At 41.0% G+C, this 27,441-nt stretch overlaps 2 protein-coding genes across 7 annotated transcripts in view; both read left to right on the forward strand.

The window, feature by feature from the left end:
* The first annotated feature begins 5,047 nt into the window (after positions 1-5,047).
* The window catches only part of LOC125166956 (protocadherin beta-15-like), a 56,456-nt gene continuing 34,062 nt past the window's right edge, over positions 5,048-27,441 (forward strand). The window contains exons 1-3 of one of the 6 annotated variants that reach the window (XM_047860938.1): positions 5,048-7,636; positions 8,320-8,375; positions 9,495-10,342. In XM_047860938.1, the coding sequence (XP_047716894.1) occupies positions 5,378-7,636; positions 8,320-8,349 (2,289 nt within the window). In that variant the 5' untranslated portion in view covers positions 5,048-5,377 and the 3' untranslated portion in view covers positions 8,350-8,375; positions 9,495-10,342. Of the gene's footprint in view, positions 7,812-8,319; positions 8,376-9,494; positions 10,343-14,936; positions 19,159-20,606; positions 20,618-27,441 lie in introns of those variants that run through there. The other 5 variants (XM_047860937.1, XM_047860933.1, XM_047860934.1 and 2 more) reach the window with 5 other exon arrangements.
* Positions 10,530-14,557, forward strand: LOC125167038 (protocadherin beta-15-like). Its single transcript, XM_047860940.1, is given in 2 exon segments — positions 10,530-13,641; positions 13,643-14,557. Coding segments are annotated over 2 exon segments (2,388 nt in total). The 5' UTR covers positions 10,530-11,386; the 3' UTR covers positions 13,776-14,557.

The following is a 27,441-nucleotide window of genomic DNA, read 5'->3' on the forward strand; positions in this document are numbered from 1 at the left end:
TATATTTATGACCATACTATTAGTTTGAATTTCTTAAACAAGGCTTTAAAAGTACAAAATAAAGATGAAAGTTGACAAATATTTCTATCTCAGAACTAGAGGACAGCATAGGCAAGATAAAAGGTAGAAGCTACTTGCAGCAGTTTACCTGAGAAGGATTAATATTCAGATTATTCAAATAATTGTTGCAGATAAGCAAAAATCAGAAAGTCGAGAGACAATAAGATTTTTTAAAGGATAAAGGGAAAAGAAATTTTAAAAAGGGAAACCTAAGTCTGAAAAGAACTTGAAATGATGCTTGACCTCATTAGTTGGTGAAAAAACATACTACAATAAGACACTAGTTTACACCCATTGCATGCGTAAAAATGAGAAATTTGCATAATATCAAGTGGAACAACAGGAAATCACATGTACAGCCCACTTTGAGAGATTTTCATAGGACTTAATGAAATTTAGAATGAATATACCCTCTGATTCAGGAATTCTACTTCGGGTAAATAAGACAGAAAATTCTTTCATTTTTAATTGAAGTATAGTTGACACACAATGTTATAAGTTTAAGAGGTATAAGCCAGAAAATTTCTTTCACAGCTTCACAAATGATATTTATAAGAATGTTCATCTTGGGAATCAATACCAAGAATAGGAGTCAATCCTACATATCCATCAGTGAAACAACTGATAAATGAAATGTGGAAAAGGTTTCTGAAGGATATTTTATTTTTTATTTTATTAGTTTTTTTAGTGTTTATTTTATTTTTGAGAGAGATAGAGACAGAGCGTGAGCGGGAGAGGGGCAGAGAGAGAGGGAAACACAAAATCTGAAACAGGCTTCCAGGCTCTGAGTTGTCAGCACAGAGCCTGATGCAGGGCTCGAACCCACGAACTGTGAGATCATGACCTGAGCTGAAGTTGGACGCTTAACCGAATGAGCCACCCAGCCACCCCTAAATCCCAAATACTTTAAAGTTTATTTTTATTTATTTATTTTGAGAGAAACAGAGGCAGCATGAGTCAGGGAGGGGCAGAGAGAGAATCCCAAGCAGGTTCTGAGTTGCCAATGCAGGCCTTGACGTGGGGCTTATCTCATGAACCATGAGATCATTACCTATGCCAAAATCAAGAGTCAGACACTTAACTGACTGAGCCACCGAGGCACCCCCCCCCACCAGATATTTTGAAAGGAAGAAAGATACTGAAGTTTATGGCACAGTGCCATACGTATCTATGTAATACATAATATATATTTATAAATATATAAATAAGCATATTGGAGGGAGAGAAATAAGGAAGAAATGCAGGAAATAAGATGTGTTTAAAGCAGAATAAGGGACACAGAAGTGGGAGATATACCAATGTCAATGACAGAGAATGTGTCTTCCAAGAGATTGTTTTAATTGATTGCAGCATTATAGAGTTGATTTAGTATTGATTAGTTGAAGTTGGTAAAAAATGCATATTATTTCTCTATCTTCCTGAGGTCAATTGCCCATGCTCTAGGAAGCTAAGAGTTGTAACTTTGAGACATAATAATATCCTTGAGACTTATTTTTCATAAGGATGGTATAGATTATGTAGACCAATGCTTCCACTGAAAAAAATTAGCTAATAAGACACTAATATATTATCAGGTCACAATTAATGTCTAAGGGTAATCCAAGGAGATAAATGAACTTAAAAACTACCTTTTCCCTGGAATCTATAGAATCCTGGAAAGTGTGAACCCCTATTTTGATGGTTTTGATAATAAGGGAGGAAATCAAAGCATAACAAAGTGAGAAGTTTATAGAATAGCTCTGCATTAATAAAAATGGATCCCTAAGAGATATACCTTTGAGATGAAAGTAAACTGGAAATGGGCAAGTCCTTGTGTGGAAATTCAGCTCTGAACTTGTTAGTGGTTGTTGACAAGTAGTGCTTCCAGATCCTGATGGAACCAAAAGCAGACCTTCTATGTAAGAAAGCTCATCCTAAGGCTAAAAACATTCATATAAATAAGTTTTCCATTCTTAACTTGAACAAAGATAACTGCATACACAAGGAAACATGACACCATGAGTGAGAGCCAGCAGAAAAAAAACAGAACACAGAAGTATACCTCAAACATTTTGATTAGCAGACATAATCTAATAATATACTGAACACTTAAAGGTTATACTTGAAGATGTATAGGGAATAAGAAATGTGACAGATTATTAAAGAACCAAATAGAAATCCTAGATCTGAAATATATAACCAAAATTTAAATTCAATCAAAACTGAATAAAAGGTTTATTAGGAAAGTAGGTATTACCAGACGAATAATTTAAGAAGTGAAAGATAGGTCAGAACATAATTTATCTAGCATATAGCTCAGAGAGTTCAGAAGATGAAAAATATGGAGGATATGGTTAGAAACATAGGACAGACTAAAAAGGTTTAAGATAGGATCAGAAGCAATATTTGAAAAATATTGTAGGGATGTCTGGCTGGTTCATTGGTGGAGCACATGACTCTTAGGGTTGTGAATTCAAGCCCCACGTTGGGTGTGGAGCCCACGTAAAAAATTTATATATATTATATATTATATATATAATATATATTATATAGAGATTGCATAAATTAAAAAAATATATAAAAATGAAAACGCATAGGGAAAAGACATGTAATCTTTAAATACATGGCAGTTAGGCAGACAGCTATGTTCCATGTTGACAATCTCTAATCTGTGGCCCTGAAAACTAAAAGTAAGATATCTTCAATATGCTGAAAGAGATTAGCAAATCTTCCTGCCTTAACACATAAGTCTTTGCACATAAGAGTCATCAAATGAGAGAATCAAATGAGAGAGATCAGTTTGGGTTTAAATTAAACAAGATGGGGGGCACCTGGGTGGCTCAGTCGGTTGGCCGAGGGACTACTGATTTCAGCTCAGGTCATGATATCCTGGCTTGTGAATTCAAGACCCACCCTCAAGCCCCTAGTTAGACTCTGGACTCCGCACACTGTCCCGGAGCCTGCCTGGGGTTCTATCACTAACTCTTTCTCTGCCCCTCTCCTGCTTGAACTCTCTCTCTCTCTCAAAATAAATAAACTAAAAAATTAAACAAGATCATAGGAGAGAGGTGGTGTAAAGACATTTGATTTCTCAAATATAACTTCTTACAGTTTTCCTCTGTCCATTCCTTGCCACAATTCCAAGTCCAGGAGTCTGACCTCTCTTCTAGCCTTCTTCGTTTCTGGTGACATTCACTTCTAGTCTAGTCTTAGTCACCCAAGATCATGGTCACTTTCTGGAGATGGTAGTCTCTCAGAGCTACATCATCTCTGAAATCACAAAATCAAGCACACTCCTAATGTACAGCTTACATTCTTTAAGGGCTGCAATCACTATTTATACCAATAAACCCCAAATTAGCTTCTGCCCCTCAAACGTCTCTTCTCAACTTTATTTATATAATGTAAGATCATTTATAGAACTATTTATATGGGATGCTCTATGGATAATTCAAACTCAACATGTTTTAAATTAAAATTTTTCCTTCCTCAAACGTAAACATTACCTCCAACTCTATACCTGTTCCTTTCTTCTCCTCTTCCTGTTTTTTTCTATCAGTTAATAGCACCGACATTCACTCCATTCCCTAAACCTGAAAAAAGGTACATTTACTTCATTTTTTATCAGACCTCCTCCATGTTTAAATCTGTCACACATCCTGTAAAGTTATCATTTTTTTAAATGCTTATTTTTGAGAGAGGGAGGGGGCAGACAGAGAGGGAGACAGAAGATCCGAAGCAGGCTCTGCACTGGGCTCAAACTCCGGAACCATGGGATCATGACCTGAGCCGAAGTTGGATGCTTAACCGACTGAGCCATCCAGGTGTCCCTTGTCATCTTTTTAATACAATCTTATTATTGCATTTCTAGTTGAGGTTAATATCATCTCCTTTTATATTTAAAAGCCTTTAAAACATTGCATTTCCACTGATGTAGAGTCCAAATGCCTTGGCAGGGCTTACAAAATATTTGCTTATCTCTCCAGTCTCAGTTCTCATTTCTTTCCTCTTGCTCTATGGCTCAGCCATATTGATCCTATTTTAGTTATTCCAAAACAGTTCTGTCATCTCAGATTTGTACAAGTGTTTTTTGAAATTGTCTGGAAATTTTACTTAGCCCCCAATTTTTGTTCCAAGAAAGTGTTTCCTGTATTTCCAAATTCTGGTCAGATGACCCTTATCTATGTCGTTAACAATAGCATATGAACTTTTGCTATCATGGTATTCATTATGTTCTATTTTTAAATGTGTAATCACTTTTCTGCCTCCATCTTTCAGGACAGGAACTATGTCTGTCTGCTTACCACTGTATCGCTAATACTCACTACTATTCCTAGCACAAGTTATATGCTCAATAAATATTTGCTCGACAAAGTAATGAATGGATGAGTAAAATATTTATAATTATGCCTCTGGAAGGCCTGGGTCTACAAAATAGGTTTATTTTCCACAACTAAACTTGGATCTAGTTTGTTCAACTTTTTAATGTCAGAAACTCGACATACTTACTTTATTAACTACTGTTGAGCATTTACTTTCTACTGCTGACAGGTAAGTCTCCTACAGAGTATCCCTAAGTAAATAGTACCATTTACCAAACCTGAAATGCCCATCCTCCCCAAAGCAACTATTTGCATATATCAGGTTCAGTTACAAATGCATGATCTTATTGTCTTTTCTAAGAGACTTTGCTGATAGCTAAAGAAGACTGAAGCCTCTGGTTCCCCTTTCCTTTCCAATTTTCCTGGGAACATTCTGCTTACAAAATCAATTACATGAATCCACTTAACTATTTGTAGTTATTTTATACATTGTCTTCAAAGAGAGATCATAACTTACTTGAATTGGGGGCTATACTTACATATGATTTTTGTATTCACCCAGCTCTTAACAGATTGTGGTTTATTCTGTTAAAGACTGAATGGTAATAGCATCGCATATCACAAAGAATGCAACTCAGAAAATAAGAATACAGGAGAAAGTGTAATTTAAATTAATCAATACAGAAGATAAATTAATATTTTGTCTCACACTTACTTGACTGTTTAAAACCTGAAAACCTGCAGTCGCGTGGTGGCGCTGCAGGATAAGATGGGGACTTTTCTGTATCATCAAATGCTCTGGTCTCCATTAGTCAGTGGAACTGAGAGCACAGGAGAAGCAGGAAGGGGGAAAAGAGGATTTCAAGAGAAAGCTAAGGAACCAACAACACCTTCGTGGCAGGATTACAAGTCCACAGATTACCAATGGTCCAGGCTGATAGATGAGAGGAGCAATTTAGGAGCTGTTTGCGACTGAGTTGAAACATTTCTGCAGAAAGACGTTTGGCTAAGGAGCCATGGAGTCAGGAGAGAGGTGCCCTCAGCAGATAAGGCAAGTGCTGCTTTTCTTTGTTTTCCTGGGAGGGTCTTTGGTGTGTTCAGAGCCCTGGCGCTATTCTGTATCAGAGGAAATGGAAATTGGCTCCTTTATAGCCAATGTGGTGAAAGATACAGGTTTGGGTGTTGAAGACTTGGTTGCACGGGGGGCAAGAGTCATCTTTGATGACCATAAACCATATTTACAGTTGGATCAGCAGACTGGCAACTTGCTCTTAAATGAACAACTGGACCGGGAGGCACTTTGCCATCTCACAGAACCATGTATATTGCATTTCCAGGTATTATTTGAAAATCCTTTACAGTTTTTTCGGGCTGAGCTTTGGGTCAATGACATAAATGATCATACCCCTGCATTCCTAGACAAACATATACTTCTGAAAATCTCAGAAGGTACTGCTCCAGGAGCCTCATTTCCAATGGACAGTGCCCAGGACTTGGATGTAGGAAAGAATGGTGTCCAAAACTACACATTAAGCCCCAATCCTTATTTCCATCTTAAATTACAAGACAGTGATGATGGAAGAAAATACCCAGAGCTGTTCCTGGACCAATCTCTGGATCGAGAAAAGGAATCTGAGTTTACATTAATTGTAACAGCTTTGGATGGCGGGTCCCCGTGCAGGTCTGGAACTACACTTGTTCGTATTTTGGTCTTCGATATCAATGACAATGCTCCAGAGTTTGAGAGGTCTGCCTATGAGGTTCAGGTACCAGAAAACAGCCCTCTGGACTCCTTGGTCGTTAGGGTGTCTGCTACAGATTTGGACGCGGGAATATATGGAGAACTATCATACTCATTTTCCCATGTCTCCAGAGACATACGGAAAACATTTGAAATCCATCCAATTTCTGGTGAAATCCGCTTAAAAGCGCTTCTGGATTTTGAATTAATTCAGTCATTTACAATAAATATTCAGGCAACAGATGGTGGTAGCCTTTCGGGAAAATCAGCAGTTTTAGTTCAGGTTGTGGATGTGAATGACAACCCACCAGAAATAGTCATGACATCTCTTACCAGCCCCATACCAGAAAATTCGTCGCCTGAGATGGTGGTCGCTATTTTCAGTGTAAGAGACCAAGATTCTGGGGACAACGGGAGGATGGTGTGCTCAATTCAGGACGATCTCCCCTTTCTCCTGAAGCCTACCTTCAAGAATTTCTACACTCTGGTAGCAGGACTTCCACTGGACAGAGAAAGCCAGGCCGAGTACAACATCACCATCACCGTCACCGACTTGGGGACCCCCAGGCTGAAAACGCAGCACAACATAACCTTGACGGTCTCCGACGTCAACGACAACGCCCCCGCCTTCAGCCAAACCACCTACACCCTGCGCGTCCGCGAGAACAACAGCCCCGCCCTGCACATCGGCAGCGTGAGCGCCACGGACAGGGACTCGGGCGCCAACGCGCAGGTCACCTACTCGCTGCTGCCGCCCGCGGACCCGCAGCTGCCCCTGGCCTCCCTGGTGTCCATCAACGCGGACAACGGGCAGCTGTTCGCGCTCAGGTCCCTGGATTACGAGGCGCTGCAGGCGTTCGAGTTCGGCGTGCGCGCGGCCGACCGCGGCTCGCCCGCGCTCAGCAGCCAGGCGCGGGTGCGCGTGCTGGTGCTGGACGACAACGACAACGCGCCCTTCGTGCTGTACCCGCCGCAGAACGGCTCTGCGCCCTGCACCGAGCTGGTGCCCAGGGCGGCCGAGGCGGGCTACCTGGTGACCAAGGTGGTGGCGGTGGACGGCGACTCGGGCCAGAACGCCTGGCTGTCGTACCAGCTGCTCAAGGCCACGGAGCCCGGGCTGTTCGGCGTGTGGGCGCACAACGGCGAGGTGCGCACGGCCCGGCTGCTGAGCGAGCGCGACGCCGTCAAGCACAGGCTGGTGGTGCTGGTCAGGGACAATGGCGAGCCGCCGCGCTCGGCCAGCGTCACGCTGCACGTGCTGCTGGTGGACGGCTTCTCGCAGCCCTACCTGCCGCTCCCGGAGGTGGCGGCGGCCGAGGCGCGGGCAGACCCGCTCACCGTCTACTTGGTCGTCGCCTTGGCGTCCGTGTCGTCGCTCTTCCTGTTCTCGGTGCTGGTGTTCGTGGCGGTGCGGCTGTGCAGGCGGAGCCGGGCGGCGTCTGCGGGTCGCTGCTCGGGGCCCGAGGGCCACTTTCCGGGCCACCTGGTGGACGTCAGCGGCGCGGGGACGCTGTCCCAGAGCTACCAGTATGAGGTGTGTCTGCGGGGAGGATCGGGGACCAGTGAATTCAAGTTCCTTAAACCCGCTATCCCCAACGTCTCTCCCCCAGAAGGTAAAATGGAGGAAAGCCACACCTTTCTGAATGGCTTTGAGTTCATTTAGGGATTTGATTACTCTGCCGAACTTTTAGAGTGAGTGCTATTTCTTTGTAAAATATGTTCATTGTAATGTAAAAGTCTTTGTTTTGGGTAACTTCATTTTACTTAAGAGTTTCCAGAAGTTTTGATGAATTTTCTGCTATCTACTTTTTAAATAGTAACTGTGGAAAAACTAAGGGAGCTAGGATTTGCTTAGACTTTCTTCCAAAATGCAACCTCAAGTGATTTATTCAAATATACAGCATTTTCCCTTCAAGCTTAATGGTACACTGGGTTCAGTCATATTCTCTGGGTGTCTAAGCTGTAGATCCTCTCACTGAAACTGTTTTTATATGTTTGATAGAGGAAAGTGCATGATATAAATAAAAACCATGCATGGTTTCCGAGATGTTATCTTATTTAGATTTTTTAAAAAACCATAATCAATTTTGCCAATCTTTCCAACCAAATATTTGAGTAATTTTTCTGCATTTAGGTATTTTTCTTTGTAAACACTTTGGAACTGTATATATTGCTGGAAGATGTATTAAAATAAAATTTAATCTTGTTTGGATTCAGATACATATCCAGCCCACACTTCTTGTCTGAGAACTTCCTGGGACTTCCCAAGGCAGGTAATCACTGTTGAGATGTTTATTATACTTTTCTTTACCTCTCTTGGCCATTTTTGATTAGCCTAGTAATAGACTCCTGATTAAAGTAGGCATAGTCACATTCTCCAAGCCTCTAAATTTCTACTTATGATGTAGTTTATTTATTTTTTTCTTGATTGCTTGTAACTAGGAAATAAATATTAAGTATGGGCTGAGGTAGCTATGTTATACTTGTGTAAGCTGGCAGCACAGAGTGGCATGTAGAGAGGGAAGAAAGAAAGGAGGACTGGAAGGAAAATGAGAAGGAATAAGGGAGTGGTGGAGGCAGAAGCCTAAGAAACAGAAGAGACTAAGAGCCATTTGATTCCAGGCATGTTAGTTCCTGATTCCAGTGTTCCTAAGTCCCTAATGTCTAATTGTCCTTCACATTTGCAGTGAAACTCCAGTTCCCTAATAATAAAACTCCTTTATTTAACGCATCTTGGGGAGAAGGCATTTGTTGAAACCAAACTCTTTTGGAATGATACATGCAATTTTGAGTATTCAATTAGACTACCATAAACTCTAGTCTTTTACTGCAGGTTTTTAATATTAACTTAATCAATGAATGGGATAAAAATGTACAAGCTTAGAGATAACTAATCTGTACTAGAGAGTTTTGTTACAAAACTTAATTTTGTAAATTTATAAGATCTTTCAACTTTAACATGTTATAAAATGTTTTATGGAATATTTTGTTAACAGGTATCCCTCCTTTTTAAAAATGTGCTTCAGGATTAGTTTTAAAAAGTAACATTGAATTTGTTATTGTTTGGATATCTATACATCAAACCTTCCTTAGCATCTCTTTTAAAAATAACTAAGTTCAATGCGAACAGAATTATTTTATCATTTAATGTAAAATCTTCAGGATCTATAAATAATCCCATTTATAAATAATATGGGGTAATTCATGATTTCATTAGTAGTAATTTGATTGATGCTAGTCTATTACTAGAACTTTCATGAAAAACATTTCAAGCTTTCTACCAAGTATATGGGCTTAAAATGTTCTTCTCAGAAGAGAAAATAATGAGAAAATTTATCTGAGAGATGACAAATGGGAATGAAAAACTAATTTTGATCTATTTACTGATACAGGTACCAGCATCTACCTATTAATATTTTTTAAAGTGCATGGACATTAAGGGCACATTTTCTTGGACTTTTGATTCTATAATAAAGAGTTTGATGCATGACCAACATCTTTCTATGAGGAAAATTGTCAGATTTTAATTGTTACCAGCATGTTCTCACATTTTGGATTTACATAATCAAATTTGTTTTGCTGTGTAGAGGAAAACATTATAAAATAGAATGTCAATTTGAGTTATTTGTACCTTAATAGAATTAAACTAATATGCAACACAGTTTTTACACTTGGCCCATGCTGTTTTCCCAGTTAGCCACGTATTAGTGTACCAGAGTACATGATAGTATCTATTTAAAAGTTATTAAAATTTAGGCTAAAGTTTGATGCAACTGGGGAGACACAGATCCCCTACCACAAGATGTTTTTCCCATTGCTAGGACTCTGAAGTCATGCCAGGGTGCCAGGATCCCAAGCTATTCAGAGACATGTGAGCTGCTTGCTAAAAATGAGTTGTGATCTTCCTTATTTGATATAAGTTTTACCTGCTTTCAGATGCATCCAACTTATTTTCTTCTGCACTTTATTTATTGGTTTAAGTTCAGCCCTTTATTTTTATGATCTTCACCATGCTATTTTTCAAGATCTCAGTGAATCTCTGCTTCAACATGTGTCTTGATTTTAGGAATAAAAGTAGATATCTTGACAAATTGTTTTGGACAATGGAACAAATCAATACAGTATGCTCACATAGGTACAGACACGTTCTCCTTAGACAATATTTACACATAAGTCATCCATAACCCCTTCAACTTTTTTTTTATGTTTATTTATTTTTGAAAGAAAGAGAGTGGGGGGAGGAACAGAGTGATCTGGGGACAGAGGATCCCAAGTGGCCCCATGCTGACAGTGGAGAGCCCAGTGTGGGGCTGGAACTCACGAACCCTGAGATCATGACCTGAGCCAAAGTCCCAACACTTCACCTATTGAGCTGCCCAGGCACTCCTAAACTTTCTTTTTTTTATTTCTTAAATTTTAAGTTTATTTCTTTATTTTGAGAGAGAGAGCAAGTGCAGGTTAGCGGCAGAGAGACAGAGAATCCCAAGCAGGCTCCACGCTGTCAGCATGCCTTATGCAGGGCTGAATCCCACCATCCCTGAGATCATGACCTGAGCAGAAATCAAGAGACTGATGCTTAACCCGCTGAACAACCCAGGTGCCCCACCCCTTAAACTTTCTATTGAATTTGCATAGTAAACCAATTCTAGCTGGTCTATCACTTAAGTTTATACTCCTGAAACATGTGAATGAATCTCTTCACCTACTGTAGTGGCAGTGAGTTTGTGTATATTCTTTGTTTAGGAATAGACTGATAGCAACACCGTTTTCTACTTAATTTTTCCCCAGAGCACAGATTATACAATATAATAGACAAGTCCATGAGGTCAGAGAAGGTATTTGTATTTCCAACACTTAGTACAATATTTGACGTATAACATGAAATAAGTGTTGAACAAATACAGTTGGCTTTGTTCTTGCCAACATCCTTTCCTAAAGTGCCTGTCACCATTTCCACATTTATAACTTCACAGGAGAATACAAGTTATCATTTTATTTATAAACCATGCCATGTGTAATCTGTGGTATGTTTTTGTGTGTGCGTGTAAATAAAATGAGTGTGATACGTTTTGTAGCATCGTCAGCAAACTAGGTTTAAGTACAACACATGGTGGCGCTGTAAGCTAAGGCTGGGAATACCAGACAGGCGGATGGTTACTGTTCCTGCAGTCATACGCAGATCTAAGAGAAGAGAATTAACCTTGCGGCAGGGATTGACTTGCAGAGCAGTTTGCCTAAAGACCCAGTAAGTACCCAGATTCTAAAGGATTTTGGCGTTGGAGAAATGGAGGCTGAAGAGGAGCGTTTTCCTAGACTAAGGCAAGTTCTTCTTCTCTTTGTTTTGTTGGCTCACACTTGCGCGGAGCGGGAAGATTATTTTATTACAGAAGAAACAGAGAGTGGTTCTTTTGTGGCCAATCTAGCAAAGGATATAGGGCTAGGGGCAAGAGAGCTCTCTCGGCGGAGGGCTCGGATCATTTTTAACAATGACAAAAAGCATTTTCAGCTGAACCTTCAGACTGGAGATTTACAAGTAAATGAGAAACTGGATCGGGAAGAATTGTGTGGCCCCACTGAACCTTGTGTACTGCAATTTCAAGTGTTACTGGAAGAACCTTTGGAGGTATATAGGTATAAGCTTTTGGTCACTGACATAAATGACAATTCCCCTGTGTTCCCAGAGGCAGAAATGATTTTAAAAATCATGGAAAATACTCTTCCAGGTGCTGTGTTTCCCCTGAAAAATGCGCAAGATTTGGATGTAGGTGTCAATAATGTTCAAAACTACACCATTTATCCCAACTCCCATTTCCACGTGCTCACCCGCAACAGCGGTGAAGGCAGAAAATACCCGGAACTGGTTCTGGACAAAGCCCTAGATCGAGAACAGCAGCCCGAGTTTAGATTAACTCTCATGGCAGTAGATGGTGGAACTCCTCCCAAAACTGGGACTACCCTGGTCCTCATTGATGTTTTGGACATCAATGACAATGCTCCTGAGTTCGTGCAGCCACTCTATCGTGTGCAGATCCTGGAAAACAGTCCCCTGGGATCTCTTATTGTCACTGTTTCAGCTAGAGATTTAGACACAGGAATAAACGGTGAAGTAGTCTATTCATTTTTCTATGGCGATGAAGAGATTACTAGGACATTTGCACTTAATGAACTCACAGGAGAAATCAAAATAATTAGGAAATTAGATTTTGAAAAAATTAAGTCATATGAGCTCGATATTAAGGCTTCTGATGGGGCAGGTCTTTCGGGAAAATGCACTGTCGTAATAGAGGTGGTGGATATAAATGACAACACCCCAGAAATGACGGTGGCTTCCCTTATAAGTTCCATCCCTGAAAATTCCCCTGAGACCACGATAGCTCTTTTCAGTATTCAAGACCCAGACTCTGGGGAAAATGGGAGGATGGTTTGTTCCATCCAGGAAGATGTTCCGTTCACTCTGAAACATTCTGTTGAAAATTTCTACAAGTTAGTAACAGAAGGAGTGCTAGACAGAGAGACAAGATCTGAGTACAACATCACCATCACCGTCACCGACTTGGGGACCCCCAGGCTGAAAACGCAGCACAACATAACCGTGACGGTCTCCGACGTCAACGACAACGCCCCCGCCTTCAGCCAAACCACCTACACCCTGCGCGTCCGCGAGAACAACAGCCCCGCCCTGCACATCGGCAGCGTGAGCGCCACGGACAGGGACTCGGGCGCCAACGCCCAGGTCACCTACTCGCTGCTGCCGCCCGCGGACCCGCAGCTGCCCCTGGCCTCCCTGGTGTCCATCAACGCGGACAACGGGCAGCTGTTCGCGCTCAGGTCCCTGGATTACGAGGCGCTGCAGGCGTTCGAGTTCGGCGTGCGCGCGGCCGACCGCGGCTCGCCCGCGCTCAGCAGCCAGGCGCGGGTGCGCGTGCTGGTGCTGGACGACAACGACAACGCGCCCTTCGTGCTGTACCCGCCGCAGAACGGCTCTGCGCCCTGCACCGAGCTGGTGCCCAGGGCGGCCGAGGCGGGCTACCTGGTGACCAAGGTGGTGGCGGTGGACGGCGACTCGGGCCAGAACGCCTGGCTGTCGTACCAGCTGCTCAAGGCCACGGAGCCCGGGCTGTTCGGCGTGTGGGCGCACAACGGCGAGGTGCGCACGGCCCGGCTGCTGAGCGAGCGCGACGCCGTCAAGCACAGGCTGGTGGTGCTGGTCAGGGACAACGGCGAGCCGCCGCGCTCGGCCAGCGTCACGCTGCACGTGCTGCTGGTGGACGGCTTCTCGCAGCCCTACCTGCCGCTCCCGGAGGTGGCGGCGGCCGAGGCGCGGGCAGACCCGCTCACCGTCTACTTGGTCGTCGCCTTGGCGTCCGTGTCGTCGCTCTTCCTGTTCTCGGTGCTGGTGTTCGTGGCGGTGCGGCTGTGCAGGCGGAGCCGGGCGGCGTCTGCGGGTCGCTGCTCGGGGCCCGAGGGCCACTTTCCGGGCCACCTGGTGGACGTCAGCGGCGCGGGGACGCTGTCCCAGAGCTACCAGTATGAGGTGTGTCAGGAGAGGATCTGGGATCAAGGAATTTAAGTTTTTGAAATCTGTTGTCTCCATTGCTCAACAGAAGTCTATGAATGATGTGGAGGAAAACACACATTTTGTAAATTTTGGATTCAATTACGAATTTGGATGAAGGTTAGTTCTTTCTAAATATGATAGGTCTCTATTACTGCTTTGGTCCATATAGAATGTCTTTCTTGGGTGTTTTGCTGATTCCACATTCCTATTAAAGGGATTAGAAATATTCTTTAAGCATATCCTCATATTTACTCTGTTTTTTTTTTATTTCTATTTTGATGGAAACAAAGAAATTTCAAATTTATTGCATTACTGAAAAATCATGAACATGTGGTTCAGTTTATCAACTTTTCATTATCGAGCACTGTTGATTTGAAGATGACTCCAGCTCCATCCTCTATTTGGTTGTTATATGGAAGCTCTAAATTTTTGAGGTTGTGGTTACTTAGGAGGTATCATTCATTAACATAATGAAGCCTATGTTTAATCTGATATTAAGCTTACCTATCATAAATTTTTAAATGGAAAAAAGTTCTGCAAAAAATGCCTATTTTTGTTTCACGGTAGTATTAAATAGAAAGGCTACAATTTCTCCCATATTTAAGGGCTTTTCTTCTATAACAACCTTCAATATATCATATATATGAGTATTATTAAAAGATTATTAGATTATTTCAAGATACTTAAATGATCCTTTTTGTCTAGCCCACCCCATCATGTTCGGTAAACTTCTCTCTTCAGTTGAAGTGTACTGTTGCAGCTACATTTATTTCACTCATTTCCCCTTGTGACTTCAGACACTCAGACCAGATGGTAGATATTGCTAATCCAAGCTGAGCAAATCTGACTCTTTTGTTTAAAAAATGGATTTAGAAATCAGATCTAAAATAGTTTTTCTGTTGGGCACCTGGGTGGCTCAGAGCCCCTCATCAGTCTCTGTGCTGACAGCCTGGAGCCTGGATCCTGCTTTGGATTCTGTGTCTCCTCTCTCTGACCCTCCCCCACTCATGCTCTGTCTCTGTCTCTGTCTCTCAAGAATAAGTAAACACTAAAAAAATGTTTTATTTATTTATTTTTGTTTATTTATTTTTGAGACAGAGAAAGAGCGTGAGCAGGGGAGGGGCAGAGAGAGAGGGAGGCACAGAAAGTGAAGCAGGCTCCAGGCTCTGAGCTGTCAGCACAGAGCCCTATGCAGGGCTTGAACTCACAAGCTGTGAGATCAGGACCTGAGCTGAAGTCGGTCGCTTAACCGACTGAGCCACCCAGGCGCCCCTAAAAAAATGTTTTAAAATGGTTTTTCTGTTAAGAACTTAACAAGAATGTGATATCATGTTGGCTAAATAAATGGAAAGAAACACAGAAAGTCAATCCACTTAGGGAAAAGAAGAAAGGAGATGCCTAAAAAGCAACTTTACAGATTATCCAATCTCTCCCCAGTCTGCTTTCTCCCTTGGGTTTTTGGAAACAAATATGTGCTCTTTTAATAAATCTCCTTTTAATTATGATAGCTAAGTGGATTTTTCCCTTGTCAAAAGCATGTTTAGATATTCTTTCATGGGTTGAACTTTACTATTAATTGGAAATTTTTAATTTAGGGTTTTTATATTAATGTAATATTTGGGATCAAAAGTTTGTGGAATATTAGTAAGGGATAAGCACAAGCTTTTGTTAAAATGTATGATTTTGAGAAGAATTGGTGGCTATTTTCAAATTTTACAGTTTTTGGAATGTCTTATGAAAATCTACATAGGAGTTTTTGAATATAATTAGTGTCATAATAGCATTAGGGTGAAATAACATTGACAATGTGAAATGTGTTCTAAAAGAGATGTATACCCTTTTTGTAGAATCTTTATAACCTGGTTGTTATGTTCTGGTTTTTGTTTGTATTTTAGAATCTATTCCATTGCATAGTGGAAGCCAGAGTGTTTTGCCATTTGATGAAATACATTTAGATCACTCTGAATTATTGCAAATTACTATTCAAAAGAGCATAGAAAATGGCTACTTCGGAATATGGGGTCTTGTTTATCCAGCTCATATAATGAACTAGGGTCCCAGAAAAAAAGGGGGTCTTCTACATTAGGAGGAGAATCCATCTATGAGAATTTTAAAATTAATTGTGATTTATTGATTGATCTATTCAACAAATATTTGTTGAGTATCCACCATGTGTCAGGGACTCTTATAGATGTTGGGGGATGTGGAAGTCAACAAAACAAAGTTCTCAAGCACAAAAATGACACAGAAAAGAAAAAACTAATTATGTATGTATATGCTATATCAGATGGTGGTCAATACTAAGGAGAAAAAGCAGGGTAAGAGTTATAGGACTTATATGCATTTTCCCATAGTTTGAAAGTTTCATAAAATCATAATTCTCTGGCCTTATGTTGAAATGGCATCATAAACTGGAACTAACTGGTAGTTTTTTCTTTGATATGATTCAACCAATGGGAACCACAATTCTGTCACATACACTGCCTAGAATTTGAAAGAAAATCCAGAAGAATTAACCCTTTCCTTTTTGCTGAGGGAATTTTAAGAAATCACGTAAGCATATGCTGTTATTTTTATAAGAATGACATACCACTATTGTCTTCTTTCACTTCTCATCTTTCGGAGCACCTCACCCATACTACAGGTTTTAAAAAGTAAGGACCATGTTTAGGTTTTTTGCTGATCTGTTTCAGAACTTAGTACATAGATATCAATAACACTTTTTTTTAATGAAGGAATGAATAATTATAATTGCATGGTTTTCTGATTACATCATCTCCAAACCATTTCCAAACTCCTAATAGCTGGCTAGATATCATACAGAGGGAATAAATTGTAGCAATTCTTTTCGAAGACAACGCATGGTGGCGCTGCAGGCTAAGGCGTAAAAAAAAAAAAAAAAAAAAGAAAAAGAAAAAAAGGAAAAAAAAAAAGCCCAGGAACTGCTACGAACTCTACCTTAGATCTATAGCCGAAGACAAAAGCCTGTAAGCAGAGTTCCGGACTATAAGTCTTACTACTGACCATCATTTCTGGACAGGTTACCGACTAAGAGATCTATCACCGTCCCTAAGGTAGAGCTGAGCCCCGTTTCTGGAAAGCATTTATGGAATTAAAGATGGAGGTCGGAAAAGAGTGTTTTCCTAAACAAAGGCAAGTCCTGATTCTCTTTCTCATGTTGGGAGTGGCTCTGGCAGGCTGGAAATCCCGACGCTATTCCGTGATGGAGGAAGCAGAGAGTGGTTCGTTTGTGGCCAATCTGGCCAAGGACCTGGGGCTGGGAGTTGGGGAGCTAGCCGCGCGGGGAGCCCGGGTGGTCTCTGAGGATAACGAACCCCGCTTGCAGCTTGATCTGCATACCGGGGAATTGATACTGCATGAGAAACTGGATCGGGAGGAGATGTGCGGCCCCACAGATCCATGTGTAATGCATTTCCAAGTGTTACTGAAAAAACCACTGGGAGTATTTCGAGCTGAACTACTGGTGAGAGACATAAATGATCATTCTCCTGAGTTTCCTGAAAGAGAAATGACTCTGAAAATCTCAGAGACTAGCCCTCCTGGAACCGTGTTTCCACTGAAAAAAGCCCAGGACTTGGACGTGGGCAACAACAACATCCAAAATTACAGTATCAGTTCCAACCCTCATTTCCATATTTCTACCCGCACCCGGGGGGATGGCAGGAAATACCCAGAGCTGGTACTGGACAAAGAGCTGGATCGCGAAAAGCAGGCCGAACTCAGCTTAACCCTCACAGCGCTGGATGGCGGCTCTCCACCCCGGTCTGGCACCGCCCAGGTTCGCATCTTGGTCTTAGACGTCAATGACAATGCCCCTGAGTTTGCACAGACACTCTACAAGGTGCAAGTTCCAGAGAACAGCCCTGTAGGCACGCTAGTAGTCAAGGTCTCTGCTAGAGATTTAGACACTGGGACAAATGGGGAAATATCATACTCCTATTTTTATAGTTCCCAAGAAATAAGCGCAACTTTTGAGCTAAACAACCTTTCAGGAGAAGTTCGCCTACTTAAAAAATTAGATTTTGAGACAATATCTTCATATGAGCTGGAAATAGATGCGACTGATGGTGGGGGACTTTCTGGAAGATGTTCTGTCTCCATTGAGGTGGTGGATGTTAACGATAACTTCCCAGAACTAACCATTTCATCACTCACCAGCCCCATTCCTGAAAATTCTCCAGAGACAGAAGTGGCCTTGTTTAGAATTCGAGACCGAGACTCGGGGGACAACGGAAGGATGATTTGTTCCATCCAGGATGATCTTCCCTTCGTCCTGAAGCCATCAGAAGAGAATTTCTACACCCTGGTAACAAATGGGGCGTTAGACAGAGAGACAAGACCCGAGTACAACATCACCATCACCGTCACCGACTTGGGGACCCCCAGGCTGAAAACGCAGCACAACATAACCGTGACGGTCTCCGACGTCAACGACAACGCCCCCGCCTTCAGCCAAACCACCTACACCCTGCGCGTCCGCGAGAACAACAGCCCCGCCCTGCACATCGGCAGCGTGAGCGCCACGGACAGGGACTCGGGCGCCAACGCCCAGGTCACCTACTCGCTGCTGCCGCCCGCGGACCCGCAGCTGCCCCTGGCCTCCCTGGTGTCCATCAACGCGGACAACGGGCAGCTGTTCGCGCTCAGGTCCCTGGATTACGAGGCGCTGCAGGCGTTCGAGTTCGGCGTGCGCGCGGCCGACCGCGGCTCGCCCGCGCTCAGCAGCCAGGCGCGGGTGCGCGTGCTGGTGCTGGACGACAACGACAACGCGCCCTTCGTGCTGTACCCGCCGCAGAACGGCTCTGCGCCCTGCACCGAGCTGGTGCCCAGGGCGGCCGAGGCGGGCTACCTGGTGACCAAGGTGGTGGCGGTGGACGGCGACTCGGGCCAGAACGCCTGGCTGTCGTACCAGCTGCTCAAGGCCACGGAGCCCGGGCTGTTCGGCGTGTGGGCGCACAACGGCGAGGTGCGCACGGCCCGGCTGCTGAGCGAGCGCGACGCCGTCAAGCACAGGCTGGTGGTGCTGGTCAGGGACAACGGCGAGCCGCCGCGCTCGGCCAGCGTCACGCTGCACGTGCTGCTGGTGGACGGCTTCTCGCAGCCCTACCTGCCGCTCCCGGAGGTGGCGGCGGCCGAGGCGCGGGCAGACCCGCTCACCGTCTACTTGGTCGTCGCCTTGGCGTCCGTGTCGTCGCTCTTCCTGTTCTCGGTGCTGGTGTTCGTGGCGGTGCGGCTGTGCAGGCGGAGCCGGGCGGCGTCTGCGGGTCGCTGCTCGGGGCCTGAGGGCCACTTTCCGGGCCACCTGGTGGACGTCAGCGGCGCGGGGACCTTGTCGCAGAGCTACCAGTATGAGGTGTGTCTGACGGGAGACTCGGGGACCAATGAGTTCAAGTTCTTGAAGCCCTTCTTCCCCAGTATTCTAAACCAGGACCTTGGGAGGAAGTCAGAGGGAAATCCAACGTTCCAGAATAGTTTAGGTATCTGAAAGTTTCCTGTTTGCTTTTACATTAGCTTTGTCTCCTTCACCTTTCTGTTTATTTTTTAATCCAGTAGTAATTTTAATTCTACTCCCCCCCCCCCCATTTTCCATAGTAAATTTGCTTTGTTGGCTTGGTTGTCTTATGATTATTTTTACAATTATTGTATAATCAGCAAAAATTTTATATCAGGAAATTCACATTTCTGATTAAAATTTTCATACTCATTCCTAAAGGATAATATGAAAATTAACCTCTTAGAATAAACAATTCTCATTTTTAAAGTATTTTACTGACTATATGATATTACATAAGAATGTCTGATTCCTTTTAACATACTTCATTTTTATTTTTATTTTTTTTAAATTTTTTTTTCAACATTTATTTATTTTTGGGACAGAGAGAGACAGAGCATGAACGGGGGAGGGGCAGAGAGAGAGGGAGACACAGAATCGGAAACAGGCTCCAGGCTCTGAGCAGTCAGCCCAGAGCCCGACGCGGGGCTCGAACTCACGGACCGCGAGATCGTGACCTGGCTGATGTCGGACGCTTAACCGACTGCGCCACCCAGGCGCCCCAACATACTTCATTTTTAAATTACTGGAATCCTTTTAGTTTCTATTAGTAACACAGCTACAACTTTTGTATAACCCCTTGTGAGTTTTGGGTGAAATCAGTTTGTATATACTAATGTCTAGTTTCTTCTGAGTTCTGTTTGGATTTTTCTTTTACTAATAGGCATCAATGTATATATTTTCATGCTATTTATTTTTTAAAAAATCACACTTGTAATCATTAGATTTTCACTCTGAAATATATATGTCACCTCATGAAAGTATATCTTTATTATGATTTATTTCTCATATTAATTAATGTTGAAAAGACTTATGGGTTGTCACTTACATATAACTTAAATTACAATCCTGTTAAGAGTCCTGGGCAGATTTGCTGATACCCAGATTGACTGTGTTGAGGACGTTCCTAGATACTCTAAAGACTCTAGTATGGAGTAATACATTGCTTACAGTTGTCCCCTGGGATTGCAGAGTAAGTCTCAAATGAGTTCCAAATTCTAGGCCTAGTGGAGATTTTGATGGCACAATATGCAAGTATCTACTTGCCTTTGGATGATGACATTGTGCTTATTGTTAAGGGATTTGAAAGAAAATACATTGTATATTACTATTAGTTAGCCAAAGAAAATTTATCTCAACCTCCAGGAGCCTCTTAATTTTGGAAATGCTATAAAATGGTGTGCGTAGGAAGAATAATGGCCCCCTAAAGACATCTGCATCCTAATTCCCGGAACCTGTGAAGATGTTATGCTATACTGTGAAGAGGAATTAGGTTCAGATGGAATTAAGGTTGCTAATTAGCTAACTTTAAAATAGGGAGAATATCCCAGATGTTCTGTGTAGGAGTGATTTAATAAGTCAGAAGGCTTTAAGAACACATCTGAGTTTTCCCTCAGATGAGGAAGAAATTCTGTCTGTGGGCAGTGGCTTCAGCTTGTGCTCCAGAGTTTCAGCCAGCCCTGTAATTGCCTGCCCTACAGATAATGGACTTGCCTAGCCAGCTCTCACAATTGAGTAAGTCACTTCCTTGCAACAAATCTTTCATTTTGTATCTCCTAGTGGTACTGTTTCTGCAGTTGAACACTGAATGCCACAGGTTTTGTTACCTGGGAGTGGAATGCTGTTGTAACAACTAAAATCATGAAAGTTGTTTTGGAACTGGAAGGAAGGCAGAGGCTGGAAGGATTTTGAAAAGCATGATGGAAAAAGTCTAGATTGTTTTGGACAGACTGTTAGTAGAAATATGGATGTTAACAATTCTGCTATCAAAGTCTCAGGAGGAAATGAGCATGGTGGAGAAAATATACGTTGCCTTACAGAATACCTAAATCCTTGTAAAGAGAATGCTGGTAGAAATATGGATGTTAAAGTCACTGATAATGAGGGCTCAGAAAGAAATGAGGTGAAGAAGGTGATATTGGAAAGTAAAGAGAATCCTTGTTATATAGTAGCAGAAAACTAGGCTAAGTTGTGTCCTGCAGTTTTACCGAAGGACTTGTAAATAATCAGCTTGGTTATTTAACTGAGGAGATTTCCAGGCAAGGAGTTGGAGGCGCAAACTCATTTCTTCTTGATGCTTATAATAAAATATGAGAGTAATGAGACAGATGGAGGGAAGAACTGTTAAGCAAAAAGGGACTAGAACTTGGTCATGTGGGAAATTCTTAGCCTATTCAAATGGCAAAAGGGGCTCAAAAAGGAAAGTCACTATTAGGAAAGCATGCTTTAGAGAGAAAGCCAAGGGTGTCACAGGACAACCTTTTGATAGTGCTTTGGAAGAATTAACAGGTAAGAGTATTCAGTCATGCAGCAGGTTCTTTAAAGAGATTAGGCATGTGTTTCATGGAAATCCTAAACATCTCAGCCCAAGTCAGGAATAGAGATGAGATTACCCAGGAAAGAACTCTGAAGCAGCCCTTTGTATAGGAGAGAAAATCCCTGTGACATACACAAGGGACTCAAAAGGTTCTTGAGAATGTTATACCAGCAGAAATATTACCAGCATAAGTTGGAAGGCACAGAGAGAATGATAGAAAAGAAACCTGTTGTACTTCACAATTATATAAGCAAGAAACGACTGAAAAAACTACTTAGCTAAAACATGTACTACCCTCTCATGCAAAAGATGGCTCATAAGACCGAGCTGGAGCCTGGAGGGTGGAGCTCCAAACCCAGGCCTTGAAAGCAAATAGAGTTTTCCTGCATGGATTTCTACATTTCTTGGAACATATGACTGCTTTCATTTTCTTTTTTTTTTTGAACTGGAATAACTATTGTTACCTATGCCCTCTTGTCATTATACAGTTTGAAGAACAGATAATTAGTTTTACTGGTCCACAGATGGAGAGGAATTATGCTCAGGATAGGTAATTAGAGTCTCAACCATACCTAATTTAGATGATGTCACTGGTGAAATTTGGAACTTTTGAGTTGATGAGATTTAGATGAAATTATGGACTGAGTTGATACTATAATGAGATGAACTCTTTGGGGACCTTGAATATATTTTTTTAAATGTGGAATGAATGTGGATCTTTGGGGGGGCAGAGAATGGAGTGTGGTAAGAAGGATAATGGCCCCACAAAGTAATCTCTGGAACCGTGAGTATCAAGTTTGTTAAGTGGCAAAAAGGAATTAAAGTTGCTGATAGAATTAAAGTTGCTGATAGAATTAAAGTTGATAATCAGCTGACCTTAAACTAGATTACCCTACACAATCCAGGTGAATCCAATGCAATCACAAGAGCCCTTAATAAGAGTCATTATCAGAGAGATGTTTTAGGAAAGACTCGGCCAGCCTTTGGTGAGTTTGAAGATGGAAGGGACCCTCCAGTGAAGGAATTCAGGGAGGCACTAGAAGCTAGATAAGGCAAAAATATATTCTCCCTTAGAGCCTACAGAAAGGGATGCAGCCCTACCTTAAATATAGCCCAGTGGGACCCATTTTAGACTTCTGACTTCTAGAACTGTAAAATATTAAACTTGAGTTTTTAAGTCACAATTTTTTTGTAATTTGTTACAGCAACAATAGGAAGCAGAGAGAAGTGACTACTAAAAAGTCATTTCTGAACCCATTTTTCTTTGCCTTCCCCTATTCTAGGCCAAAATATTCATGTTCCCATGATCCCTTGCAGGTAGGAATATAGCATTCAGCTGTTCTTAATAATTTGAAAGTGCATTTGGGGAATTTTGCTTAAGGGAAATTTTTCTTTTTTTAAAGCTTTTTTCTTTTCCTTTTTTAAATTGAAATATAGTTGATACACAATGTTAAATTAGTTTCAGGTGTATAATTCAGTAATTTAACAACTCCATATATTATGCTTTACTCATCACAAGTGTAGGTACCATCTTACAACAGTATTACAATGCCATTGACTGTATTCCCTATGCCCTACCTTTCATCCCCATGAATTATACATTCCATAACTGGAAGCCTGTGTCTCCCACTCTTCTTCACCTTTTGTACACATCGCCACTTCCCTCCTCTCTGGCAAACACCAGTTCTTTGTGTTTGTGGGTCTGTTTTTGTTTCTGTTTTTGGTTTGTTCAGGTTTTTTTTTTTTTTTTAGATTCCACATGTAATTGAAATCATATGGTATTTGTCTGTCTGACATGTGTCACTTTGCATAATACACTTAGGTCCATGTTGTTGAAAATGGTGAGATCTTGTTCTTCTTAAGGGCTGAATAATATTCTGGTGTGTGTGTGTGTGTGTGTGTGTGTGTGTGTGTGTGTGTATGTATCTATGTATATATCACATCATCTTTATCCATTCATCTGTTGATGGACTCTTAAGTTGCTTCCATACCTTGGCTGTTGTAAATGAAGCTGCATTATACATAAAGGTACATATATATTTTTGAATTAGTGTTTTTGTTTTCTTTGGTTAAATAACCAATGTGTATTACTGCCTTGTATGGTATTTCTGTTTTTAGTTTTTTGAGGAAACACCATACTGTTTTCCACAGTGGTTGCACCAATTTACATTCCTACCATCAGTTCAGGGGAGTTCCTTTTTCTCCACATCCTTGCCAACACTTGCTATTTCTTGTCTTTTTGATACCAGCCATTCTGACAGGTGTAGGTTGATATCTTATTTTGTTTGATTTGCATTTCCTTCATTATTGGTGATGTCAAGCATCTTTTCATGTATGTATTGGATATCTGTATGTCTTTGAAAAAAAAATGTGAGGTCCTCTGCCCATTAAATTGGATTATTTGCTTTTTAGTGTTGAGTTGTAGAAGTTCTTTATATATTTTGATTATTGGATATGTCATTTGCAATTATCATCTCCCATTTAGTAGGTTGCCTTTTTATTTTGCTGATGCTTTTTTTTACTGTGAAAAAGCTTTCAATTTTGGTATAATTAAGGCAAATATTTCTCAGAGGGTTAGTCTGAGGTGGCATATTCTTAGGTCTTTTGCCCATGTTCCTTTTTCATAACCAGTGTATGTACTGGTGAGTAAGCCTTGAGTTGAAGCAGCCAGTTTGCAGCCATGAGATGAATACTCAGAGATAATGTAGCTGACTTTATAGCTTCATTTAGTGATTTTCCAATTTGGCTAATGCAGACATACATAAAAACTGAACTTTCAAAGGAATATTTTTGGCTAGTAGCAATGCCAAGGTTAAGTTCTAAAGAAGAGAATGAGAAGGTGAGCTGATAAGCTATACTTTAAAACCTGTGGGAGTGGTGCCCTGACAAAATGGCTATGATATTTATGGAATAATCCAGAACTGGTTTCCTTCTCAGGCAGGGAAGCAGCAGGACCAAAAAGTTTACTTAGTAAAATAAATTGCCGAGGTATGTGTCCTGACAATCTTCATAAGCAGATCATCAATCTAAATATCTTGGTAAAATATGCTTGGTAGAAAGATCAGAAATTCCTAACAACCTTTTCAAAACACAGAGATGTGTGTTTTGTAACAGGCTCAGAGACCTCCATGTGTCAGTATTCACTACTCCTTTCTTACATTACTTCACAAATATTTTATTAGTATAGAATTTAAAGCCATCTCCCAAGGATAAATACTTAGGTCTTTCTTGGATTCATCTGGAATGCCTCAAAAAGAGCATTGCTTCCAATTTATCAGCAGAGTCATGAAAAAACAATAAAAGTCTTTCATGATACATGACTGGTAATGCCTGGCCCAATTTTAGAACTCCAGGGCTGCACTAAGTGTTTGTGTGTCTATGTATGTTTGTATATGTGCGTGTGGCAGGGGGCGGGGGGAAGTAGCTTTAGTAGATGGTAGAGATGCCCTGCATGCACATATAACTACTAGAGTAACATTGCTTTTCCATAGCTTTTCCACTTTTAAAGATATTTTTCCTTTAATGCATAAATGCATGTAATAAACTTGGCATTGATAACGTATTCTAGAAGAGATCATATTTGCAAACTAAAGGAGCTTTATTTTTGTAATTTTAACAGTGCCAGCATTATTATATCTAGATGCTTGATAGCCCTCTTGTCCTTGAAGGAACAGCCCAGGAGAGGGAACTGTACAGTAGATATGGTAATTTTTTCCCCCAATGAGTTCAGGAAACAATAAAGTTGACATCAGAATGTGACAGGGATGGGATTAGGATGAGACCAAGTTTGTGCAAGTGTGTGGTTATATCCTTTCTTTGTTTAATATTCTGATATTTTGTCCATCATTGATTTTGTTCATTAAGTTTTATTTTTTTTTAGAATATTGCATTAAATAGTATCTTTAGTACTACATTTTTGGGTGACATTAATTTTGTTTCTGAGACACTTGACTTAGCCTGGTCCAGGTCCTATTGGTTGTTTCCAACTTGCAAGTTCAAGTGGCCATTGCAGTACTTGTGTTATAGTCAGAGCTAGAATCTGAGCACTGAAATCTGAATCAGTTGCCTCTCCATTCTGATTATGGGATAGCTGCAGCAAGGATAGAAGAATACAAATATACCCAAGGAGATCCAATGAACTGGAGTCCTACAGACTGAGAAGAGAAAAGCATACCTATGGCTGTGACTGGCCAGGCAAATTGTTTACAATTTTCTTCCAAGTGGCATGCAGCTGTGTGAAAAATATTCTATCTGTTAGGTAGATTCGATCTGCTACTGTGTTGTTGAGAATTTTGCATTTATGTTCATGAGTAATATTGACCTATCTGTTTTTTTCATGTTAAACTCTTACCAGGTTTAGTTTCATGGTTAGATTGGTCTCATAAAATGATTTGGCAATTGTTTCCTCCTCCTCTCTTTTATGAAAGAGTTTGTGTAAGATACTAGTTCTTCTTTATGTATCTGATAGAATTTACCACAAAAGACACATGTAGCTAACATTTTCTTCTTGGAAAGATTTTGAATTGTAAAATCAATTGCTTGAATAGATAGGCTGCAATTCTCCCTTTCTGTTTCCTCTTGTGTCAGTTGGTAACTTGTGTTTTTTAAAACAATTTATCTGTTTTATCAGATGTTAAATTTATTGACATGAAGTTATTGCTAATACTCCTTTATCATCTGTTCAATATATTTAGAATCTGTAATGCGCCTTTTTCATTCTGGGTATTGGTAAAATACATTATCTCTCCTTTTGTCTTTATCAGTATTGGTTTAACAGTATCCATTTTATTAATCTTTTTAAAAAACCAATCTTATTCTTCGTTATTTTCCTATTTCTGTTTTTTATTTCATTGACTTCCACTCTTATATTTTTATTTCTTTCTCTATACTTATTTGGGTTTAGTTTTATTCCCCTAGTTTCTCTGAAGATTTAGATAATGGATGCTAAACTTCTTTAATATATACACATATATATATATAGATTAAAATATATAAATAAAACCTATATATTTCTTTCCATGCATTATTGAAGCTACGTTTCATGAATTTTTTAAAGTTTATTTCTTTTGAGAGAGACAGAGACAGCACGAGCAGGGGAGGGACAGAGTGAGAAGGAAAGAGAACCCACCAGTGCAGAGCCAGGCAGGGGGCTCGATCTTTTGAAACTGTGAGATCATGACTGGAGCCAAAACCAAGAGTCGGATGCTCGACCAACTGAGCCACCCAGGCACCCCTACATTTCATGAATTTTGATACATTCAGTTTGAATTCGTCTGTAATTTCCCTGTTGATTTCTTATTTAAACTACTGGTTAACTGGAAGTATGTTGCTTCATGTCCAAATATCCAGAGATAAAATTTTTCATAGTGAAAATAATTGTTTTGGTCTGGAAACATCCTCAGTATGATTTTGATCCTTTGAAATTTATTGGGTTTTGTTGTTATCCAATATATGGGTTATCTTGGTGAGTTTCCCATGTGTACTTAAATGTGTATTTAGTATGCTATATCAATTAAACCAAGTTGCTTGATAATGTTGTTTGATTTTTCTTTATTCTTACCATTTCTCCTACATGTTTTTCTGTCAATTATTGAGAAAAATGTTAAATTCTTAGACAAATTCACAATCATAATTTATTTCTCCCTTCTGGTGTAGCATTTTGTAAAAATTCATACATTTTGAAGCTCTGTTATTAGATATGCACAAGGATTATTTTATCTTTTAAATTTGTTTTTAATTAAAAAATGTTTTAATGTTTATTTTTGAGAAAGAGACAGAGACAGAGAGCGCACAATTAGAGGAGGGGCAGAGGGAGAAGGAAACAGACACAATCCAAAGCAGGCTCCAGGCACTGAGCTGTCAGCACAGAGCCCAATACGGGGCTTGAACTCA

This window comes from Prionailurus viverrinus, chromosome A1 (genome assembly GCF_022837055.1).
Source record: "Prionailurus viverrinus isolate Anna chromosome A1, UM_Priviv_1.0, whole genome shotgun sequence".
Classification (NCBI taxonomy): Eukaryota; Metazoa; Chordata; class Mammalia; order Carnivora; family Felidae; genus Prionailurus; species Prionailurus viverrinus.